General features: G+C 39.3%; 2 protein-coding genes across 2 annotated transcripts in view; one reads left to right on the top strand and one right to left on the bottom strand.

Annotated features, from left to right (window-relative positions):
- Positions 1-19,547, top strand: part of XPOT (exportin for tRNA) — a 133,692-nt gene that overhangs the window by 15,674 nt on the left and 98,471 nt on the right. The window lies entirely within an intron of this gene.
- Positions 6,249-19,547, bottom strand: part of C1H12orf56 (chromosome 1 C12orf56 homolog) — a 68,763-nt gene continuing 55,464 nt past the window's right edge. Inside the window, exons 9-13 of the mRNA XM_019732433.3 lie at positions 17,827-17,950; positions 15,676-15,750; positions 15,282-15,356; positions 11,617-11,795; positions 6,249-9,510 (exon numbers count right to left, since the gene is read on the bottom strand). Coding sequence (XP_019587992.3) covers positions 9,399-9,510; positions 11,617-11,795; positions 15,282-15,356; positions 15,676-15,750; positions 17,827-17,950 — 565 coding nt within the window. The 3' untranslated portion in view covers positions 6,249-9,398. The remainder of the gene's footprint in view (positions 9,511-11,616; positions 11,796-15,281; positions 15,357-15,675; positions 15,751-17,826; positions 17,951-19,547) is intronic.

Below are 19,547 nucleotides of genomic sequence, written 5' to 3' on the forward strand. Positions count from 1 at the left end.
GGATGAGACTACAAAGGATCTGGGGTAGGAAGGAGGAAATATCACTGACCAGTGGAAATGGATTTAAAAAAAAATAAAAACAGAATGCTACCAGGCAGAACCAGGGAGCAAATCAGGATGTTAGGGAGCTTAGGCAGACACTCATATTTTCACCCGAATCATTATTGTAAGATCCTTCCAAATCTGAGCTCTCCTCATCTTGCAAATTTCTCCCAGAGTTCCATTCCTCATCTATTGCTCTGATCATATATTGTTCATCAGAAACCCCCAGGGGTTTCCCATACCTGCAGATGTCTTTGTCAGGACCACTTAGCTAGGTTCCTGTGTGATCTGACTGCATCTTAATTTTCCAGCCTTATTTTCCAGGACTCACCTTCGATAGAACCAGACTCCCTGCCTGAATTTCAGTATTCTGGGCTTCCACTCGTACTTTCTCTTCTACTTGGGATGCTTTTCTCCTCTCCATGTCCTAGACACACTTTATTATTGTTATCGTGAAATATTTCAAGCATACAGAGAAGTAAAGAGAATCTGTGCACTTACCACCAAACTTTGTCAAATCTTATTTTGCCACGTTGTTTGGTTTAAAAAGAAAAAAATCACAGATTTAGCTATTTTTAAAACCTCTTCAAATACAGACTATTCTAAATAGGCCTCCTTGATGCATCCAATCAGAATTAAACTCTTCTTCCTGTAATTTCCTATAACACTTTGTACCTTTGTCATCTGGCCTACCCTGCCCTTGTAAAATATTTTCTTTGAGTATTTATTACTATTATCATTTCCATAGAGTGGTGCAAAGGTTATTTTAGATAGTCCAAGGAAAAGACATTTTAAAAAATTGTTTGTGTTTATTTAAAAATGTTCATTAGAAATATGTACACACAAGTGTTTTGTGTGTATATATATATGCATGTATATGTATATACATATATATATGTATGACATCAACTCCATGATTTCCCAGGTATTCTTTAGGACATGGCTAATGTAGGTAGAAATATAAGAAAATTATTGAGTAAATAACGATGTTAGAAAAATATTGAGTAGATAAAAATACAGATGACATGGCAAAAATTTTGAAGGTTGTACTCAAAATAATTTAGCTTAGAAAACAGCCTTTTAGAACAGGGATCCAACTTGACTTAATTTTATTTTAATTTTTTTTAAATAAATTTTATTGGGGAATATAGCAGCACAGTGTGTTTCTCCAGGGCCCATCAGCCCCAAGTCATTGTCCTTCAGTCTAGTTATGGAGGGTGCAGCTCACACTGGCCCATGTGGGAATCGAACTGGCAACCTTGTTGGTAAGAGCTTGCGCTCTAACCAACTGAACCATCTGGCCACCCCAACTTGACTTACTTTTGTGTACCCTAAGTATCCAACTAGCTCAGAATAGATGCTTTTGAATTGAATTGATTTCTCTCTGGGACAACGAGATCCTTGAAAATCGTGTGGAACCTGCTAAACCTTGTGATAGACCACTTTTAAGACCGTTCCACCACATTGAATGCCTGACACATAGACCACAAACAGATAGTGCTTTTTCCCCCTCTCCCTTCCTTGTTTTTGGTTACAGGTTGCCCCAGTTGGGGCTTGATAAACATGAAATAATGCTGATAACAGTCATCTTCTGAAGGCATGAAGACTCAACGTTGCCAGAATGCTCTCATTAGTATCACTTCAATGGACCAATCTCAGCACATTTCAGTTTGTGAACAACTTTGGTTCTTGGATTTGGTCCAGTAGGTTGTACACACACACACACACACACACACACACACACACACACACAGATACACACACAGACACTTTCTCTGAGAATATATATTTCTTACAGAAGTATTTCGCAGTCTCCTTAAAAAATCACTATTTTGTGGCATCTTTTCATTATGTTAACCCTGAACCATCTGAAGTCACTCTGGCAACTGAATTTGGTCTCGAGATTTGGCGGTGAGGACTCATTTTGTTGTGTAGCAACCAGTACACGTTAGCCAAATTATGTCATGCAGTTACAAAACTGCTGTCCTGTCTTCCAGCTTTCCTGAGTAAATGTGATCCTTTTATAAGTTTCATCCTACCCTAAAAGGACGTTATATGTTCTCAGATATCGGAGGATTCTAATTGTGATAAAATATTTCGCTTTCTTTCTTATAAACTGTATTGAGGTGGTGTTTTGAGAGTATGGGGAGTGGGGGGCACCCCTGAGGCTTCCGAGTCACAAGGGGAGATCAGAACATGTCTGAAGTTTGGTTTAACCCCCAAAGCTTCACTCATCGGACTAGATAAGCTTATGAGAGAAGTCTATGAAACGTCTGTAAATGGCTTTACCTTCTTTGTTTCCTCACTCCTATAGCTAAGACGCAGGTCTTTCCTGATCTTAAAACTCCACGCCAGAACTGGCCTATAACCAGGGTATGTAACCTTACACTTTGTCATCCAAATGAGGATACTTTTGAAAATGAAACAGGGCGTGCTAGGAAAAAAAGGCATAAACCACTGAGGGAAACCATGATGTTCAGTCACCATACTTAAAACATTTGAGCCTCTTCTCCTATAGCAGAGCCTATCAAATGGAGTCTAGATTTCAACTTGAAAGTCTGTGGGGTTTCTTAGAGAATTTAAAGTTTTGTTTTGTTTTGTTTTGTTTAAATGAAATGCCTGTGTTTGCATTGTTTACTTTGATCCATTGTTTGCCCCTACATGGGAGAACTGTAGTTGTCCCTGGCCAAAAAGAGAACAGAAGCAGAATTCACACATAGGGAAATATATTCAAGCCAAGTAGAAGTCAGACCTCAGCAGGGCCTGTTAAATAAAGACACGTAGTAGTTCTGAGAGAAAAAAGTGAAACGTGATAGCAGAGGATACTGAACTCAAGAGTCTATGTTGTACATTTTACCATATTCATTTAGCAAGAGGAGACGGAGTTTCGGCAAAACATCATACATGGCATTAATGATTTTAATTGGCACTTCATTTTATAAACTTTTAAACTATCAATTTGTGTTGATTTTATAAGAGCATAAGGAGCTTTCTTACACCTAGATTTATGTTAGTACATATGAAAGCAGCATAACAACAAAAAAATAATGAAGATCTGCAGGAACTGGAAAAGTTTAAAAATCAATGCGCCTGTTGAGAGCCAAGTTTTACTTTTGTCTTCCTAAACCAGCTCTGCCCTCTGGTGGTTGTGTTTGCTCACAGACGTAAAATACTCCTTTTGTAAATGTGTCCTTTCCAAATTCATTTGTAGTTCAGCTGTGCGGAAGACAGAATAATTTCCCTATAGAAACAATGGTATAAATTATGGCTGCACAGTATGGCAGGATGGCCCACAAAAACCCACAGCGGCCCTCTGTCACTTGCTCTACACCCTGCTCCTCCCTCCTCCACTGCCCTCCTTGCTGACCAGACAGACAAGTCACCATATGCGTAGTCACTGCCACCACCGCTACTACTCTGTCCTCACTACCATCATAGAAAGAGGAGGAAAGGGGTTAGTGCTTCAGTCAAAACCAACATTTTTCTTTATAAGCACAGCTTCTGCCATGAAACCCCATACCCTTTGGGGCCTTCAAAGGAACGGACCACCTGCAAGGAAACTTAAAGGTCCTCTTTGCCTCTCTCAGAATCTTGGGACCAATAGTAAACAACCGTTGCTTCCTTTTCTCCTGCCCCACCCGTGGCCCCTCTTAGTTGTCCAGAGTCAAAGCCACCTTCCAAGTAGAAGGCAACAACAAAGGAAAGAGACCAGACAAAAATAGAAAGAAAACCTTTTGACCCAAGGTTTCCCCAAACCCAGAAGCCAGCAATCTCTGAGATATATAACCAGTAAACTTTCAAAGACTTGTCTCCTCTATGCTTTATAATGTAACCCAGTCCCTGCTAGGGGCTGGCTGGAAGAAGGGTTGAGAGACGAAGCAATCCCAGTCTAGTTGGTGCACATTGTATGCCATCAACACTTACGTTGTCAGCTAGGATTTGCACTGTGTGATGCCTCGGGCCCCTCCCCAGTAAAGGACAGTTACGATGTGGACCCTGCTGTGTCCAAACAGATATAAATCCCAATTTTAAAAGGACTAGAAGAACTCTGTGGAATATTATTGAATCCATTTAAAGTGACAAAAGGGAAATTTTATATAATGATTTTAACAATGTAGAAAAAAATAGCTGGAAGAACATATAGACCAGTAAAACACCAGAGTGAATTATTTAATTGGGAATTACCCTCACAGTGATTTAATATTGCATAATTTTAGTTAAATGTTCTTGATTGTTTTGTTCAGCTATTGCTACATAACAAACTACTCTAAAACTCAGAGGCTTTAAACACCCTTTATTTTAAAGTTGAGATCATAGCAACAGAGAGTAGAAAGTGGTTGCCAGAGACTAGGAGGTGGGAAAATAGGGAGAGGTTGGTAAAAGGGGACAAGCTTTCAGTTAGAAGATAAATAAGCATGAGGCTCTAATGTATAACATGGTGACTATAGTTGATAACACTGTATTGTATCATTGGAATTTGTTAACAGAATAGAATTTAAATGTTCTCATCAAAAAAAAATTTTTAAAAGGTAAATATGTGAGGTGATGGATGCACTTGGGGAAATCCTTTCAGCATATATGCATATCAAATCATCACATTGTACATGAAATATCTTACAATTTTGTCAGTCATATCTCAATAAAGCTGAAAAACCCAACCTTTTATTATGTCTCACAATTCTGTGGACTGGCTGGGCAGTTCCTTCATAGGCCTCACCTGGGGTCCCTCAGGAGTTTGCTGTGAGGTGGCAGCGAGGGCAGCCAGTTCTCTTCTCTGTGTCTCCGTCTACACGTTTCTTCGGTGCATTCCTCCACTCAGCATAGAAGAGGCACTTTGTACCAGGCACTATTCCAGATGATGGGATAGACTATTGAACAAGACCTACGAGGGCCAGACCCTCGTGGAACTTACATTCTTAAACGCTTACATTGCAAAGAATAAGCAAATCAACTTATACATTATACGGTGAAGTGGGTTGGGTGGGAGGCTACTTTGCAGTGGTCCAAGCAGCTCTCTTTAGGCATGACACTTGAAGATCTGGGGGAAAGCATTTGCTAGTGTGAATTTCCAGGGCCCGAAAGAACCTTGGGGGACGGGACTATTAATTTGAAGGAAAACCACAAAGGCCAATATCTGTGGGGAGTCGTGAGGGTGAGAATGATTGGATTTGGTCGCAGAGGTAGTCAGAGACCAGGTCATGAGGGGCCTGGAAGGCCATGGTTAAGGCTCTGGATTTCATCCTCGGTGATGAGAAGCAATGGAAGAGTTTTAAATCAGACATTGTGTTGATTTTCTTGTTCAAAAAAATCACTCACCTTAGAGAGAAGATTGTAGGTGTCCAGGGTGAAAGCAGGGTCACTAAACAGACTACTGAGTAGGTGACGGAGGTTTGGCTGAGGGTAGTAGCAGTAATTAAGGGAAGTCAGTAGATTCCCGATAACATTTTGAAGGACTTTCCAATAAGCACTGCTGATGGGTTACATTTAGGGAATGAAGAGAAAAGGGACAACATGGAGGTCTCTCAAATTTCTCTTTTTTGAGCAGTGGAGTAAATGAAGTATCAGTTACTGAGGAGAGACTGGTGAAAGCACAGACTTTTATTGTTGGCGAAGGCAATCAAGAAAATTTAAAGTTCTGTTGCACACATGTTTAAGTATCTTATGCTCACTCAATAATTTGTAATTGAACTGTGTGATTTTATGTAAGGTTTATCCAAATCTGTCTAGGAATAAGCCATGTTATAACCAAGTGCCATATTATCTGGGAAATTGGAATAAATGACATGTATTTAAAATAGAAGTTCACTAAGTAAATTAGTGTTTCTGTTAAGATAATAGGTACTACTTATTGAGGGGTTTTTCTTTGTTTGGACCATATGAAATTACAGATATCATTTTGAACTGGAAAAACAATGCCATATTGCTCATCCATTGTATGTTAGCCACAGAGCTACCGTGTTTCCCCGAAAATAAGACCTAGCCAGACAATCAGCTCTAATGCATCTTTTGGAGAAAACATTAATATAAGACCCAGTCTTATATTATGTTAGATAAGACTCGGTCTTATGTTATAATAAAATAAGACCGGGTCTTATATTAATGTTTGCTCCAAAAGACGCATTAGAGCTGATTGTCCGATGAGGTCTTATTTTCGGGGAAACATGGTATTTGTTTATCGATAAATGAATGAATATGTATAAAAACTCTCAAGGTAGGCTTTTTATTGTCTTATAATTGATAAAATAAAGTTCTGAAAGAGGTTAAATAACCTACCAAAAGTCTGATGACAAGTAAGTAGACAGGCAGGAGTCAAAACACGATCTTTCTGACATAGATCTATACTCTCAGCCACCAGGTTCCACTACCCACATTTCTAGCCAGGGAGTCATGCTGCCTTCCAAATGAGAAAAGTTTCAGATCCAAAAGACACAGCTCTACAGACACAGGAGTGCTTGGTCTGACAGTCTGACCAGATGACAATTGAAAGTGGTGCTACCAGTGAGTGAGGTTCAAATGGAAATATGTCAAATACATTATCCATTGTAGGAACTTCAAGCTTTCCCCTCTTTACATAGTATCTAAATTATCTAGACTTCGGTAAAATGAACAAAGTCTTCATTTATCTCCTCTGACACTCCCTATGAATCAATGAGGAACTCTGCAAGTACAGAATGGCTACATCAGTTTTATCAGTAATTAGCTGTTTGAGTCAAAGGTGGAAAGAAGTTTAATGACTGAAAGCTTTCTGTCTCCCCGCAGGAAGAGTATTTCCCACATCGCTCTTGCAGTGATAGTACCCCTTCATGGTGGTGAGCATAGAAATGGTCACTTGTCAATTAAATCACATGCCTGCTAATAGGAAACTGAATTTTCAATTTAATAACTAAGTGAATCTGTTCTTCAATGCTATATAGATCAAGGGCTCTCTGAGTATATTAGCTATACCCCAAGTTGGTCCAAAAAATAAGGGCAATACTTACTAATCTCGAATGTCTCATCGGTTTGGGTTATTATTTTAATAATAATGAATCCCATGTACTGATTCCTTACTACATGCCAGATACCATATTATGTGCTTTACTGACACCTTTTCATATAAATCTCCTAACAGCCCTGTGGGAGAGGTTATATTATCTCTGCTTTCACTGACACTTAGAGATGTTGAGTAACTTCCCAAGGTCCAAAACTAGTGCAGAGATAGGATTTAAATTCAACCATTTTGGCCTCAAAACCCATGTTCTTACCCCCTATTATACATATGTTTGTTTTTAATGGTACAGCTGTGACTGTACTATTTGTGGGGTGCAGTAAATGGCAACGCTTGTATTATAAAGGTGGTCAGAGTCCAGAATCTTGAACCCAGCCTGAAAACTGGTCATGAGTGCTTGTCTTTTTGGTGCTCCTTTGTTGTTTATGTGATTTTCATATTCATAATTTTTCTATAGTGAGGTTTCCTGAAAAATAATTATTTTGTGGTTGAGGTCAATGTTTAGTCAATCAACTGTGTCTGACCACTAATAGATATGGATCATTTAGTGATTTTCTTGGCTTTGGCAACAATGCAAAAGACACACAAGAAAAACACTATGGCAGGATAACCCTTCAAAGCATTCATTTCTGGGTGTCCGCTCTCTTCCAGACTGTACAAATGAATAGACATAATCATAAGAAAATCAGGGTGACAAATATTTAACCTAAAGAGCTACTGCCTTAGGAAGAGTCAGGTACATTCTGACAGAGCCTTTGCTCCCAGAGATGAGATAGGTGTGTGCTCAGAGCAAAGAGAGCAGCAGGAGAGAAGAGGCGACATGGGCCAGACGGCACCTGGGAGAGAAACCCGCAGCCCTCCAGAGCCTGCACTGCCAGCCCAGAGCCCAGGCGCTGCTTGGAAGCTGAGACGAACTGAGTTGGTACCTTGTCCTTCGATAGGTTCCACCTTCACCAGTAGTCAACCCACTGTCCATCCTTTGTCCAGTGTGAAGTGTCGCTTGCCTGTTTCCCAAGAATCTTTTCATATTCTTCTGCTTGATTGTCTCTTGGGCACAGTCCCCCATCTAACAGCCCAGGACACTCATAAGCACCATTTGGCTCCCCTTGCTGCCCCCAGACTGCAGAGTAGAAGACTTGTCCTTGATAGGTGATGGTGGAGAAGGCGTGGACACTTGGCGGAGTGATGTTGGTGACTGCTGAAAGGGAAATGTTCGATCCGAAAAAAGCAGGATTATTTGGAGCCAATGCGAAATCATCCACTGAGCCAGGGTAGCAGAGGAATGCACTAGTCCGTTACAGTGTTAAGTGGCTTATCACCAGCAGAGAACATTACAAACTGGCAGAGAACTTGGGGAACTCCTAGTCCCGTCCTTCCACACAGGAGAAGAGGCCCAAAAAGGAGACATGAGTTGTCAAGGTCACGTAGCTGGTTAATGGCTCAGGCAGAACCAGAGATAAGATGTCCTGAGTGAGTCTAATTCTGCCTCCACTGCACAGCGTAGGCAAATCTGGCTTGGGAGGTGGATTTCTCTCTGATCCTACCTCAAATCATGCTAAGTCGAAGGAAGGTCCCGTTCCTAAGTTCTTAGAAGCCCAAATTCAATAGCTCTCAGTGATTCCAAAGTTGAGGTTTTGTTGGGTTCAATTAGTGTATTGTTATAAGATACAGTGAAGACATTTTTTTTTTTTAATGGTTGGGAGAGCATGACTGTTTATAGACCATTTCTCTTTTATAGCGACTCTAGGAGACGTTAACCCACAGGTGCCTGAAACAGAGTAGCAAAATGTACTTAATTTTGTTGAAGAAAGTCCAAGCGTCTTTCTCTGTGATGCATGAGGAACTGACCTTCTCATGCCTGTGTTCTTCTGCTCATTCTTCCATGACTACTTATGTCACCAGAATTTTGGCAGGTGGAGAACGGGGCTGTCGTCCTATGGCTCAGCATTTTCTCTAATGATCACTTTGTAGTTTATACTCCACCACCATTTATCTTTGGATATTTCAGTGGCTTCAAGCCACTCACCGTTACTGCACCAACAGATATCATCAGGTTGCACTTTCTCCACTTGCTCTCCACGAGCTTCTGTTCCCTTTATAGTTTTTTGTCTTTAGAAACTCTTTTTTTTAGAGAAACACTAGTGTTTAGCACCAATTTATATGTGCAGTGTTATTTAAAGCTTCTTTTTGTGACAGATAAAAAACTTGAAGGACTTCTCTTAGAAAGGGTTTGATGGAACATTCAAATACAATCTTTGATGACAGGACAAGAGATGGCCAGGTACTAAGTAAATCAAAAACTGTTTCTCATAAATATTAAGTTGACTCCCAATTAACATTTTATACTCAGTTACTAACATTTCACACATTATTTCTGTTCAACCAATTTCAGAACTTCATGAAAAAGTTGAGTGGTAGGCTGGGTAATGGGGTAACACCGTGGGAGCCTTTGTTCCAAGGCTGACATATGAATAAAGTACCTGCAAATCATAAAAAGAAACAAAAGAGAGAGCTTTAAAAACAAGAATTTTTACGCTGGTCCCATCAGTATGTACACACTCGCTGGTGTCGGGGTGTCGGGTGTGGGGTGTCGGGTGTGGGAGTCTCAGCCACGAGACTCAGCCAGCACGCTCAGCCCTTCCCCCACCCCCATGTGACACAGGAGATCTTTCAGCTCACTGAAGCACTTTGCTTCGGCCAAGCAAGTGCATTTCATGAATAATGTATCCGTCATGAAAGCATTAATAAGAAAGCCAGGCTGTCCTCACCATAGTGTGAGCTGAGGTTCTGCTTCTTGTTTGCTCAGGCAATACTCAGTAGGGAGATGAAATGAAAGAGTCAAGCCGTAGAGTCAAGAGAGAAGAGTAGGGTTCATCCCCATAACTTAAGTGAAACTATAGGACAGGCCAGGAGAATAGATAAAAGTGAGAAACCCTTTAGCCATCCCTGGAATGGCTTAAAAAATTGATTCTTAACCCATTAGAATTACCTGGAGAGGTTGTTAGTTTTTTAATGTCAATGCCCAGACCCCACCTCAGACAAATTGAACAGAATTTCTACATATGGGACCTGGGTATCAGTATTTTCTAATAGTTACTTCGGTGATTCTAAGCACGGCAAGTTGAAAATCACTAGTTTAAAACAAGAATCACAAACCCAAATGCCCACAGGTAACATAGTAGGAGAAAGGGTAAGAGTAAGACTAGAAAGAGGAAACAGTGGCAAACTAAGCAGTACGGCATCACCTGAGAGGGTAGCTGCTGTGGAGCTCTGCCAACCATTGTCATGTGCAAGTGTGACACCATTTTTGCCAGTTCCTCTTATTTTTAAATGTTCATCACTGATTTTTAAAAATTGCTTTATGTGACACATGCTATAACATGGGTGAACCTTGAAACTATTATGCTAAGTGATAGAAGCCAGACACAAAAAGCCATATATTGTATGATTCCATTGATATGAAATGTCCAGAATAGGCAAATCCACAGAGAGAGAAAGATTAGTGGTTGTCAGGCTGGGGGAGGGGAAGATATGGAATGACTGCTTAAATTGGTAACAGGTTTCTTTGGGGGTGTTGAAACTGTTCTGCAATTTGATAGTGGTGATGGTGGTACAACATTGTAAAGTGTGTTAAAGCCACTGAATTGCACACTTTAAAATGTTTAAGTGGTGAATTTCATGATATATGAATTTTACCTCAAAAAAAAAAAACGAGGAAAAAATTGGGTTGTGTGGACCAACTCAGAGCGGGCCAAACAAAACCATTTTTTAGGAGCCAGAGTAGAACCGATGGTATAAAAGCACATGGAAGAAAAACAGGACCCTCCGATTGGGTGGAAAAGCTTTTAAAAACCCATCTAAGGCCACAATGCCTGCCTTCACATCCATTTATGTGTCCATCCAAACTGCTGGCAAAGCTATGCCTGCTGCACCCTTTTCATCTTAAGTCAGACACAGCCTGGTTTTTTCCTTGGTAGGTGCTAATGCAAGGCTGTACAGCTAAGTGCACTTGGCTTTGCCAGCCTATAAATAGAAGCAGGAACCCCTGAGGTGCGAAACAGGCTGGCTGATGAAACCAGTGCTGTGCTACTGCTGCTCTTCCTTACTGATTTGTTTTTGAGAGTAAGAGAGGGGAAAATGAAACAAAAAACCAATAACCACATTCATTCATTGTTTCTCCTTTATCTATTGTTTTTCCCCAATGACTCAGTTGAATTCACAATCCATAATTTTTCATCCCTCCCCTTCAGTGGGTTTGTTACTCTTAAATACTCACAGCACGTTAAAAATCATTATAACTTCTGTGAGACGCTAGCTGCAATAAAGACAATGAGTGAGAAACAGTTCTTCAAAGAGAGTTTGATGTTTCACTAGTCTTTTCTGGCCTGGGAATAGATTTCAAATGGCAGTGGTTCTTAGAGCTCCCCGAAATCCTGCCTTACTGCAGATCAAAGTGAAAGACTATTAAAATCAAAAACAGAATTTGCCAGTGTCACTTAATCTAAATAGTGGGCCGTTTTGCAGTTTTGCATGAAAATCAGAAATGAGTGGATTTTTCTGCAGATGAGATTCAGACTTCTCCTTACCTGAACTCTTCTCCGTAGTCATTCCTGATGTACTCAGCTAGCGTCTTGCTGTGCTGCAGACAGCTCTTGAGGATGAAAAGCTGCTGGTACAACAGAACTGCCTGGCCGGGACTTAGCAGCTGAAATGAAGCCGAAAGCCCCTTCACCACTTGCTTCACAATACTGGCCACAAAAGTAATCTAGACAAGGAAAATGCATTACATGTAGGCTGTGTGCCACTCATAAAAGTGCTTATTTCCGCTGGGGCTTCTACTAGAAATGTAGGCCGAAGCCCTCACCACCTGTACCCCAGTGTCCTGGTGCTATTTTCACTGACATGGTACTCAGCAAGCATAAGACCATTGACCAATTGGGTTTACCCGTTGCCGCTCTACAAGCAGGATCAGACTAGTACTGACTGTCAAGGAAGTTTGGCTCCAAACGGGAAAGAGAATACTCGAAGCAGAAGTGGAGACAGAAGGGGAGCCTGGAAAGGTCTATGGCCTCCTATGGAAGATGGTTTCTCTTCTATTGTTAAGAACAAGTGGCCCACAGAGATAAACTGCCTGTGACTTTCAAAGAAGGTTCCTAGAAGGCAGTGGTTCTCAAAATTTAGTGTGTATGAAAATCAGCTGGGCAAGTCACTAAACATGCAGAATCTGGGGCCCCACCTCCTTATCTTTAGCATAAATAATTCTGATGGATTTGTGCCCTGGACCACACCTTGAGAAACACTAAGTGTGAAAGCAAAGAAAACCAGACTTGACACAAACACGTAAGGTCGATGTCACTGTCAGCTGGGGTTTTCATCGAGAGCCTGTCCCTTGTCGTTTCTTGGGGGGAAATTAAAGTGGAAGAAGTAGCAGTAATGTGAGAAGCTCCTGCTTCTCACACACACACAACACTGTAAGTCACAACAGAACTAAATATTAAAAAATGAAAACAATGGATTCCACGAGTCTTTTTTTTGGGGGGGTGGTCACATTTTCAAACTACTATCCATAAATGTGGGCTACTATAAGAACCAGGAGGAGAGTGTTAGTGCCCTTCAAGCTATAACCTGCAAGTCACTCTGTATACCCTTAAGTTAGTATCAATAACCGTGTCACCTTTTCTGTTGATATTGCTACAGGCCCTTCCTGAACAGGGCAGGTAGTCGGAAGTGGGTTTCCTTCAATACAGACCCATTTACACATGTTGACTAAACACTGTGTCAGGTAAACACAGACTGAGGATGGAGAGTGTGGAGCAGTGGAACAGAGCAATGCCTGCTAGCAGATTAAAATTTTAATTTCTTTAGCATCATGCTCTAACCAGGTAAAAGGATCAGCCAGAGCTGAGTGACATGCAGGTGTAGTCAATGAGCCCAACGGTTGCCTTGCTTGCAAATTCTCTCAAAAGGTCTGTTTCTACCCACACTCTTGAGAACTGGGTTAATTTGGAAGCTTTCAAGTGTTAGTGGTTTTTTGCCACTCTTCGTCCTGACTTTATGTCATAGACTGGCCTTATCAACTCAATTCCTTTGATGAAGCGAACCAACGCTAGAGGTTGATAAAGAAACTTTCCTGTTGCTTGGAGTTCTTAAGACCCCAGATTTCACACGTCAGTTCAGGTGATAGGGTCGGCAACCACTGCACAGAAAAAGTAAAGGTCTTGCATCTTGCACATACCAGCTTCTATTGCTGTGAAGGACTATTACTTAATGACAGTCCTTGAAGTGGGTGTGAGACTGGTTAGAATCTGTGTGCTGCTAAAGGAGCCACGTTCATGGACCCCATCTCGGTATAGGCAGCTGGCTGTACTACTGACAAGTGTACCCTCAGGCTCCAGCCAGGTTTTTGTAAACGTGTCACAGGGATCTGGCAAGAGAATCTAGATTCCCTAAGACACACCGAACATCACTGTAGAAAAACAGCTCAAAGCAGGAACCGAGAGCTGGTCAATGGAGGCATGTTTGTGTATGGAAAAAGAACATATTACCGCATGTCAAATCCTCCATTAGCAATGAAAATTTAGTTTGGATGATTATCTTTTGAAGAGATTTCAAATTAAATGTATATTGACTCAAAGTATGTATACATGAATGAATAAAGAGAAACTAAGTTTGGGGAGATGAGAAGAGATTAAGGGGTAAACCCTTTATTAGAATTAATTCAGCAGATATTTTATTGAACATCTATTATGTGCCTAGCACAACAGATACAGCTCCTACCCTCATGGCACTTGGAATCTGTTGGGGGAGAAAGATCAGTCATGATAGAGTAGGTTATCTTATGGTAACACATCTCACAAAATATCAATGCTTTGCTTAAAACAACAAAGGCTTGTTACTTGCTCACACTGTGTGTCCCCAATACTTCAGTAGGGGGTTCTGCTCCTCGTAGTTACTCAGCACCATATAGAATGCTGCCAGTCACCACGCCAGAAGGAAAAGAGAATCCAGGGAAGCATGCACTGGCCCCTAAACCGTCCTGCAAGAAGTGATACAGGCTACTTCTGCTCACATTCCTTTGGCCAAAGCAAGAACAGAGACCCATCTAACTTCAAGTGGGAAGGGAAGTACAATCCTGGAATCCTGTGCCTGGAAGGAGCGAGAGCCAGAATATGTGTAGACACTAACAGCTACCACAGCAAAGAACCAAATAATAACACAAATGTAAACTGCAACAGTGACAAGTCCTCTGAAGGAAAGGAAGAAGAGGCCATACTATGACTATGTGTGCCTATAATGGGGGAATGTGACCTAGTCAGAGGTCAGAGACTCCTCCCCCACGCACCCCAGGAAAGGGCACTGAGGCCTGAAGGATGTGCAGGAGTTAACTACCGTGTTTCCCTGAAAATAAGACCTGGCCGGACCATCAGCTCTAATGCATCTTTTGCAGCAAAAATTAATATAAAACCCAGTCTTATTTTACTATAATATTATAGTAATAATAATATAATATATTATTGGGTATAATATATGGGTATAATATAATATAGTAAATATATACCTGGTCTTATATTAATTTTTGCTCCAAAAGACACATTAGAGCTGATGGTCCGGCCAGGTCTTATTTTTGGGGAAACACAGTAGGTGGGAAAAGGAGGGAAAAACATTTCACACAGATAGACAGACAGGTGCTAAAGGTCCTGTGATGGGGGTGCCGGGCAATGAGTAAGAGACTCATATAGCATGGGGAGAGACTTAAAGCAAGGGATGACATCATCAGACTTGTCTTCTGAACAGATCTCTCTAACTGCAGTCCGGTGGGAAGATAGGGACAGCCAGTGCCGGGGCGACTGTCGTACCAAGGACAGGCAGTGGTACTGTGGACTAGGACGCTGCCTGCAGGACAGGGCCCGGGTGACCGCAAGTCGTGTATTCATACTCGCCGACTCATACTTACTGTTTAAGAGAAACGTTCCTTTTCTCACTTAATTGTACAGACAATACTTTAATATTCTGTTTTCTCTAGATCTTAGGGTTTTTCATGAAATAAAGATCACATTAAGATGTCATTTCAGTACCTTCAGACCCCAGTATAAAAACATTTTAATTATATAATAAAATCAGATTTACACTTTGCTTCTGTTTTATAAACTTGAGTACTTATAGAGATAATTTGTGTTTTATTAATTAACCACAAGCACCTCTGTTTAACTTGCCTTGAGTGGTGGTTTTGCTTTTACTTCTCAGTACTTACTGTGGGGGGACGACTTTGTAGAAAGGACATCATCCAGCTAATAGCAAACTTGGTTGATCTCAATCCAGGATTTCCCTAAAAGACTCAAAGAAATAGACAAGTTATATTCATGAAGTTCACATCGTACCTAAGACGACATTCCTTCCCAAATACTTTTTTGTCCTTAATCAAATCTTTAAAATCATTTAGGAAAATGAGATAGATGAGTGCTGAAGAGCAAAAGTAGTATCATTTAAGTCAACAAGTTTTGGACACCATCTCTAATACAAGCAGTTTTTGTAAAAAGGTGTATTCTTAATCATATAATACATAATCATATATCTATATAACAGTTGTATGATATATATATAATAACCACACAATATTATATGTATAATAAATATATATATTGTACCTGCTGAAAGGCCAGAAGTATCTCATATAAAAGTGCTGTAGCTGTATTTGTATATTCCAGGATAAGCTTCTGTAACTAGAATTTTAAATGATAATCAATGCAATATCATTGGCAGAGCCAGAAAATGGTAATTTCTCCTGGTTCCCTTCTGGTATTTATAAAAGAGTTTTTGATTAACTGAAAATATAAGTAGTGTGGTCAATTTTCCTGTTTTATTTGGTTCACTCATTCTCAAAAAAGTAGCTTCATAAAAAGGCTACACAATAATGGCTAAAAAAGTGCGTTAAGGAAGAAGATACAATAGCTCACAGAATACAAACAAAAAATTGCACACTTGATTTGCAAAATTATTCAGATCAACAACTCCCTTTCAAAAATTTAAAAATATGCTCCCCAGAATTAACATGGGAGTTTCTCTGGGAAATTTAGGCTTATGTGCAACTTGAACTATATATAACTTCCATAGTACGAGTAAATATAGGGCTTAGAGACATTTTTTGCTCTCAAAAACTCCAATCAGTTGGTGAGGCTGTCTTCTAGCCCATAGGCCACTTGGTGCATGAAAGCAGTGTCTGTGGACATGCTACAGGCCAACACAGTTTTCCTGATAGTGTTCTTTGCCAGGAAGAGCTCTAGTTTGAAATCTCCCACTCTATTAGACCTTGGAACAAAAATGTATATGATCTTCTCATAGCTACACTAATAGCCCAGGTGCAAAAGATCAGCAAATCAAAAAACAAGAAACTCAGAGCTTTCTATTCTGCACACTAGATATTTTCATATGGAAATACCATAGGCAAATCAAATCAACTAACCCCAAACCAAGCTCATCATTTCCCCTTTGAACCTACTCTTCGTGCTGTAATTCTTACCTGGCACCCAAGCCAGAATCTAAGTCATCTAATCTGCATACTTTATTTCCACATCAACCTATCAACTCAATTTCCTACAATTTCTGGACTCTATCTTCTTGACAACTACCATCGCTTTTCTTTTTTTCATCTATTTATTCAACAAATATGCATCAGACCCCATACTAGGTGTTGGGGATACAATAGAGACCAACAGAGACATGGTCTCTGCCCTCATGGAATATATAATACAATCTATTGGGGAACAGACAAATAAATAAATGCATAGTGGCAAACTGAGGTAAGGGCTATGAAAGAAAAGTACGGGAAGTTAGGAGAGCTCTAAAAAGAAAGCCTAGTCCCATTTGAAGGCCAAGGAAAGCTTCCTTCTGGCCCATATCATCCCTCACATCTGGACTATTGCACTAGCTTCTTAAGAGCTGTGCCTATCTGAGTCTTGCGTCTGACCCACTCTTTAATCCCTAATCTACTAACTTTACTGTTGAAAGTGGTATTGTCGATGCTCCATATACAGTCCGTAATAGTATATTCATGTTATATTTGATTAACATCTGTCTCTCCAACAATACTGTCAATTAATGAGGGCAGAGATTGTGCCTATTTTGCTTCTAGTTTGGACCCCATTGTGTAGCACAGTTTAGCTCGTAAGAGATTCTCAATGAATATTTATTGAGTGAATCAGTGAATTTAAGAGTTTTCTAAAACATAACTCTGTATGTATAAGAACTATCAAATCATGTCCCATCCTTTAAAAATAATTCTGGTTGGCCTGCTTAAAATAAACTAATAATAAGTTGATTTATTCTTTCAGAATAAGTGCTTTCTAGGCAGTTTGGTATTTCTAATGTTTTAGTAAAACCTTAGAAGAACAAGTAACTCTTGCTGAGTTCACACTACTCAGGTAAGATAGGTAAGAAAATGTTAAACTAAGGCAAGAGAGTTAACCCTAAAATCTCTAAGGCAGTGCTTTTTTTACCCATTAGACCCCTATTATGGAATTACATATATACATATTTTATAGAGAGACAGATTTATCTAATATACACAGAATACTAATTATCTTCCTTAATATACATACTTTACATATGTGTACTAAGGAAATAATTTATATAAAATGGATATATTAATATTGACAGAATAGCTATCTAAGTTTTGGCAAAATATTTATTCTTTGATTTAATTATATGTCTGTATTCTACAATATCACGGTCCATATTAGAAGACTAGAAGCCAGGACCCTATATATTGCATTTAATCTATCCCCAAACGCTCATCTCACCTCAGCATCAAAAGACATCTCAATGAAAGTTGAATCAGCCATCAACTGGATATCAAACACAGGACAAGATTTTGGAATCTGGGGCTTGCTAATTAAAATTACCAAGAGATTAAATAGTGTTCCCCTGAAAAAATAAATAAAAGGAAATTAATAAGTAAAGTCTGAAAAGAGAAACAGTGAAACCAAGTTTGTAGACATTGAATATGGTTATACTTAAAAGTACAAAACATTGCAGACCATTCTTGACTGAATTTGGGGATCCTTGGACAGGCCGACAAAATGTCTGGTGATAAGACATTAAAATGAAAACATAATTTCTTGATCATTTGGCTCAGAACAATTATAGTTCTAGAAGTTCACATAGCTTGGGAAGCTGAGACATCTGGATTTAAAGGAAATTTGGGTGATTTCAGTTATAGCAGTATTTTCCAAAGGGCTTTTTATAGATTACTAATTCCAGGCAATATTATAATCAAAATAGATTCCCTTTTCAAAAGAGGAATAAGAAATACTTATTAATCCAAGTTCATTGGATAGCTTTACTACAGGACTTCTCAGAGGCTTTAACATGCTAATGTGCACTGTATGTCTCCAGTACAAAGAAACAGTATGAAACATTTAAGATGCTTATTCAATCACAAGTTTTTTGACTCTACACCCTTTTTTTTTTTTTCCAGCAAAGCATTTCAGGATTTACGGTTCCCCTGAAGGCCACTAGCTATTAGTTAATAAAACTAATATTAAATGCAAGTCTTTTGCTTTCAAATGCAGTCCACTGATGTACACTAATACCGTATAATATAAGACCGGGTCTTATATTAATTTTTGCTCCTAAAGACGCATTAGAGCTGATTGTCCAGCTAGGTCTTATTTTCGGGGAAACACGGTACTAATGGTTGTCAGCCCAATAAACTTTAATTTAAAAAGAAACAAAAAACAAAGAAATACAGTTGCCTAACTGAACACAGTATCAGAGTAGCTTTCACAGGTAGGAGTAGTAAAAGAATTTACAGCTAGGGCTGTATAAAAATTCTCTATAACCCTAAGCATTCCTTTTATAATGGAATAAAGGAGACTATAAACAATACTTGTTTAGTAATATTTCAGGCTTCCTATATTTTTACAATCATTTAACATTATCACTATGTTTAGAAGTTCATGATGAACCAATCAGCATTCTAATAAAAATACCATTCCCTTTCTTTTTCCAACTCAAAAAGCAAATCTATTAGATTGGTGCAAAAGTAATTGTGCTTTTTGCAATATTTTTAACCTTTTAAACTGCAATTACTTTTGCACCAACCTAATAGTTCTTATATCTGCAAAAGAAGAATCATGTCAGCACACTTCTCAAAAAAAGCAGGATATGTCATACAGGATATTTGCTAATGTTTTATTCAGGCTATTTTTAAAATGGCCAGTCTTACTTTTAGAAGACCCTTCCAAAATCAACAAAACACTCCACTTAGAAGTTTTTCCTGATATTAATTTTGAATTGACATTCCATTCACTGTTATATTTAATTATAGTCCTTTATTTTCAGCAGCATTTCCTTTTCGAAGTGTCACATATCTAAGGCCAAGGGAAGGAATGATCAGATTCTGTGTAACTTTCTGTGATAATATATGAATTCAATTATAACAATACTGAAGCATGAAAGAATTATGGCACATTTCAAGAAAAATACAATGAAGTGGGTTGAACTAATAAAATCTCCACTT

Source organism: Rhinolophus sinicus, chromosome 1 (assembly GCF_057876585.1).
Source record: "Rhinolophus sinicus isolate RSI-liver-muscle chromosome 1, RSI-T2T, whole genome shotgun sequence".
Lineage (NCBI taxonomy): Eukaryota > Metazoa > Chordata > Mammalia > Chiroptera > Rhinolophidae > Rhinolophus > Rhinolophus sinicus.